Source organism: Etheostoma cragini, chromosome 21 (genome assembly GCF_013103735.1).
Source record: "Etheostoma cragini isolate CJK2018 chromosome 21, CSU_Ecrag_1.0, whole genome shotgun sequence".
Classification (NCBI taxonomy): Eukaryota; Metazoa; Chordata; class Actinopteri; order Perciformes; family Percidae; genus Etheostoma; species Etheostoma cragini.
Window position 1 is genome coordinate 1,483,161 of NC_048427.1, and position 5,761 is coordinate 1,488,921.

The following is a 5,761-nucleotide window of genomic DNA, read 5'->3' on the forward strand; positions in this document are numbered from 1 at the left end:
GTTAAAGCCTGTTTTTTTGTGAGTCTTGAGTTGTCCTACGCTCAGGGTGTCATTAAAAAGTGGACCAAGTGACACAGTCAAAGCTGTCTCCGTGCTCTTCCTCTATCCACGCCCCGAAAGCACTTGTATGTAATTACAACAAGTTAGACTCAGACTAGACTTCTCTTTATTAATCCTTTTAGGATGACTCCTGCAAGGAAATTGAAAGTTTTAGCAGCAGTTTTAGCAAGAAAAAGAAATAAGACAACAAAATTACAATAATAAGATAACAACAATAAGAACATTCGTCAAATAAACAAATAAAAGACCAGAAATTATTATTAAAGTGTCAGTGTTGAGTCCAGTGTTAAAGTGACCAGGTGTGAATTTAAATCCAGGTGTGCATGTATGTATGTCTGTATGTACTGTATGCACGCATGACTGCATGTATGTATGTATGTATGTATGTATGTGTACTGGATGTATGTATGTATGTATGCATGTATGTATGTATGTATGTATGTATGTATGTGTACTGTATGTATGTATGTGCACTGTATGTATGTATGTGTACTGTATGAATGCACGTATGTATGTATGTATGTATGTATGTATGTATGTATGTATGTGTACTGTATGAATGTACGTATGTATGCATGTATGTATGTATTGTCCTCTCTGCCCTATTTCCTCCCCCCTCTAGTGAGGAGTTAATAGTTAACACTAACAATAACTAGCGTTACACACGAGACGCGTACAAGAAGAAACACACACAGTCTTGGCCATCATCTGGATTCAATTGAAGATCTGGAAGAAGCCGATACAGACCATAAATGATGTCAGGCTGTGGGGAATAAGCGTATAAGTTGTAAAGCTAAAGGGCAATCTGGAGTTTAGAAGCTTAAATGAAGTGAACATTCACTACTTCCTCACATGAAGAAGAGAGGAGAGCTTCTCCTGCGGTTAATCATTGATGTCACGCTAATGCACTGAGTGGGGTAATCTGCAGAAACCCACTGTGACAGGATTCATGAGGATTTTCAAAGGATGGCATCATAAGAACCATAGATTGGAAACGCGAACGCTTAAAGACACCAACAATGTTAGTCACTGCACGCCAAGCAGCTGGAGGCAAACTGTGGCGGCACCACAGAAGTTCTCATGGTGACTGCACCATGAGAACTTCTTCGTACTTTCCTCCACCTCAGCATGTTGTGCAGTCAAACATCGTTTAGACTCACAGAACTCTATTTTCAATGCTAGTCTCCCAGTAAACTAAATGTTAGCATCAAATGATGCTCAATACACATATAACATTTCCATCTGACTGAACAATGCAGGCATAAAAAGGCACAGAGTCTTGGCCGTCATGTGCCTTCGATCTGGAAGAAGATGACACAGAATATAAATGATGCCAGACCATGTGGAATAAGCTGAGTTTAATAACTGAAAACCCTGAAGGGGAATCTGTATGTTTAGAAGCTTATGTGATGAAAAGCCATAGTGGCGATGTGGACTTCCCAGGAGGGAGCTGTCTTGCCAACATGGCTCTCAGTGATGCATCTGTATGCATGAGAGCTCCGCTCATAACATGGATCCTCAAGTAACCACTCCATATGTCAACATTACATCTCTTTTAGAATAACTATCTCACTTTCCTCCAGGCTTAGTCCAGAGTTAAAAGGCTCACAATCAGGGGCGGAGCCAGACATTGTGCACCTTCGGGGGTCAGCCATTTGAGATAATGCAGTATTGACAAGAATATAAGATGTGTTCCCCCCCCCCCCCCCCATGAATATATCTGAAAAGTGAGGTTGTCCGATTGTAACGCATTCTCATGAACGGGTCTGTATGATATTGCACGAAAATGTATGGACACAGAAGCGTGTGATGTCCTACAAAATTAGGAGAGCACCGGGTGGTCACATGATGCCGGCTGGCTATGAGCTCCATGGCGTTGAGCAGCAGTTGCTATTTGTTGAAGCCACTAGATCGCTTTGTGACGCCTGCAACAGACCTCCATTATGAAGGAGACCTTTAGAGGCAATAACAACAAAGGCACCTGACTAAGCGTCCGTATTTTATGGGAGTGAGAATGTGTTGGCAGATAATAAAAAACTAACCCTCAAGAAGCTTAAACACATAACTTGCTAAAATAGTCCATCTACAACCATTAGATCTGAGAGAAGCCCCCAAGTTTTTGACAGCTGATCTGGTGTATGATGCCAGAGCTCCCGAACTATTACACTCTGTTTTAACTTCCTTCAAGTTGAGAAAGTTGTCAGAGAGCCAAGACTTAACATCAGTGATACAACGAAGCAGGGAGTTTAGTGCGACACTGTCATTTGCTTTGATAGGCAAGTAGATTTGCAAATCATCTGCATAGCAATAAAAAGATAGGTTGTGCTTTCCTACAATAGCCTCTAAAGGCAGCATATGATGTATAAAGAAACCACAATGCTTCTTAATACATTTACGTTGATGCTGTCACTGTCAGAGGAACAAATGTCAGGTATACTGACATAAATCAAAACAGTAATGATTTGCGTACTGAGTCTAACAGTGGCTCCATAACTGCTGCCAGGACCTTGAAGGTCTTCTGTAAAGGGAGCGCTTGTACGTTCAACTTGAGACTATATTTAACTCAGTTCAACGGCCTTTCTATCAATTTTACTTCTGATTTGTGATGTGTTCTCTACCTCGATCCACCTTCAGACCCTTTTTGTGTTTTCAGGTACCAAACTCATAGCTGACCCTCTTGGGGGTCCTGACCCCCAGGTTGAAAACCACTGATCTACTGTACTCAAACACATTGCATTACACTTTTTGTATCCGACAAATAAAGTTGTTTAATAGAATGTGATCACTTTATAAAATATAAAGCATTGTTCAGTGCACAACATTCCCTTCTCATCAAGTCATTTAGTCCGTATAAAGTCCTTAAATTGACCTATCACTGGAAAAAAAGAATAGAATTTTCCTTAGTTCTAGTGAAGCGGCATGGCTTTTAATTGTTGTTTCAAGCACACATTTAAACAAACTGATCTAAATTACAGTCAAACATATATAAACCAAAAATATGAAATATAAACCAAATGTATAAATCGTTATGTCTCATTAGTCCTGACCATTATTAGTCGGTCTATAAACATTAGTCGGTCTATAGACCTCCACAGAGTCCTGGGGTGAGGTCTAATCAGCCAGATTACCTGGAAACACCTGTGTGGGTGTTCATCAACAGATAGGAAACAGGTGTGTGTGTGTTTCTCTAGACGGTATATTAACTGGGCTTTGACCGTGAACTAGTCCACTCAGAACCGATACCAGGACTCCTGATAGCTACTGCAGAACAACTTGTTGCCATCATGCTGTTTGTCTGGTTCTGTGTTTTTGTTTCTGCTTTCACCGGTCGCTTTGTAACAGAACAATCTCCTCCTCCAGGTGACTATATAGACGTCCCGGTGAACCGCACCGATGTTTTAGAAGCAGCGTGGTTTGCTGTGGATGAATTCAACAAAGGCCCCTCAATCTACATGTTTAATTTCACAATTGTGGAGATAACATCGGCTAAAATGCAGGTAACGTCAAACCTTAATATTCTACTACGGAAGAGGATCAGGGCCAATGTCAAATGTAGTTGTCGCTTAAATATTTTTTTGTTGTTAAACTGCATTTCTGAGTGTGCTTCCTGTAACTTTAGGTTGTTGGAGGATTTAACTACTTCCTGGAAATGCTCCTGGGACCTGCAACGTGCCAGACGGTCAACGCTGCTGCTATCAAAGGCAACGCTGCTCCTAATGAATGTCCTTTCAAGGCAAGTTTAAGATATCAGGTTGTGTATAAAACTCAGAACTACACCTTAAAGCCCATCACTGGTCTGTCCCCGTGCATCAATGTCATGTTTAACAGGATGCACTAATTGTTTGCCTTTTCTTATATTCCAGGACCTTAAGTGCACCTTCACCGTTAATGTAATCCCTTGGGAAGATTCACATGTCCTTCTGCAAAAGGAATGCAAGTCAACCACTGATTCTGACTGACGTTGCAAATAAAACTTATTGAATTGTGATTCAGTTTTTTTTTTTTTTTTGTTAAATTTAAAATGAACCACGATCAATGCTATTGACTTTAATAAACCAGGGATGTCATTGGCTCACCATTATGGCACTTCTGAGTTGGGTCACCTTGTTTCAGTGACTAAGGCATCTTGTCCATGCATGTGTCTCGGCAGCTGTAAAGCTAAGTTGGGTGTCATACACATGGCTGCAGACTACACCCCTCCACACTGCAACCACAGTCCTAAGGACTCTGCTTGGAGCAATGCTGTTACAGATTACACTACCTAGACCGGAAATACTTTCCCTTACACTTGTGTACATTTTTCTGTTGGAAGGATCCACTCCTATGCTGTGGAATTAAAACCCACTAGTAAATAGTTTGGATTGTTGGAGAATAATGCACAACCTGCAAACCAGGGGCTGAAGTAGTGTTTGTGTAATTGACTTGGTTCTTAATGTCGTGCCCAGCGGGTATACTGTGAGCTAAATCAAAAGCCTAATGATTTGGGAACTAAAGGTGCATGCTGGAGTCCAGCATGCAACAGTGGCTCCTGCTATAACTCCTACCAGGTCCTTGAAGGTCTGTAAGGCTCCGTTTGTGTCAGACACATGGCTCCTAAATGGGGACAACACACCTCCACACTAACAGGGACTCTTCATTGAGGCAGGGGTTGTTGATTCAACTAAAATGTAATACTTCAGTTCAATGGCATTTCTATGGTTTGATGTGTTCTCTACCTCGACCCACCTTCAGACTTTGTTCCAAGTACGAAACTCACCGTCATTTTTACTATCTGATTTCCCCTGGAAATTATTTGCGACTCTGAGCACCATTGATCCACTGTACTCAAACACATTTCATTACACTTTCTGTATCTGAAAACAAGCAGTTTCATGCAAAACGTGATCACTTTATAAAATATGAAGCATCGTTCAGTGTACAAAATCCCCTTAACATCAAATCATTTAGTCTGTAACAAAGTCCTTAAATTGACCTATCGCTAAAAGAATAAAACCTTTTTTCAATGTAAAACAGGTTGAATTTCTTTTGTTTGTGTTTATTGTCCCCATGGTGAAATTATGTTGTCAGGAAACATTAGGTGAAGCACACATTTAAACACACTGATTTAAATTACAATCAAAAAATAAACAAATTGTATGATTTTTGCATGAACATTTAGAGGGGCCGCAGCTTTGAGAAGAGTGTCACAAATATGTCACAAATATTTTTGACCAATAGGAATAATAAAGGTCTCATTAGTCCTGACCTAACAGGAGCATCTGAGCTAACGAGAGAAAGATAATCAGTCGGTCTATAGACCCCCACAGAGTCCTGGGGTGAGGTCTAATCAGCCAGATTACCTGGAAACACCTGTGTGGATGTTCATCAACAGATAGGAAACAGGTGTGTGTGTGTTTCTCTAGACGGTATATTAACTGGGCTTTGACCGTGAACTAGTCCACTCAGAACCGATACCAGGACTCCTGATAGCTACTGCAGAACAACTTGTTGCCATCATGCTGTTTGTCTGGTTCTGTGTTTTTGTTTCTGCTTTCACCGGTCGCTTTGTAACAGAACAATCTCCGCCTCCAGGTGACTATATAGACGTCCCGGTGAACCGCACCGATGTTTTAGAAGCGGCGCAGTTTGCTGTGGATGAATTCAACAAAGGCCCCTCAATCTACATGTTTAATTTCACAATTGTGGAGATAACATCGGCTAA

General features: G+C 40.9%; 1 protein-coding gene across 1 annotated transcript; it reads left to right on the forward strand.

The window, feature by feature from the left end:
- Positions 1-3,212: 3,212 nt before the first annotated feature.
- Positions 3,213-3,913, forward strand: LOC117937198 (cystatin-C-like). The gene is made up of 2 exons (XM_034860987.1): positions 3,213-3,557; positions 3,680-3,913. Exons 1-2 carry the CDS (start codon positions 3,345-3,347, stop codon positions 3,896-3,898), a joined length of 432 nt encoding a protein of 143 aa, XP_034716878.1. The 5' UTR covers positions 3,213-3,344; the 3' UTR covers positions 3,899-3,913.
- The last annotated feature ends 1,848 nt before the right edge of the window (positions 3,914-5,761 follow it).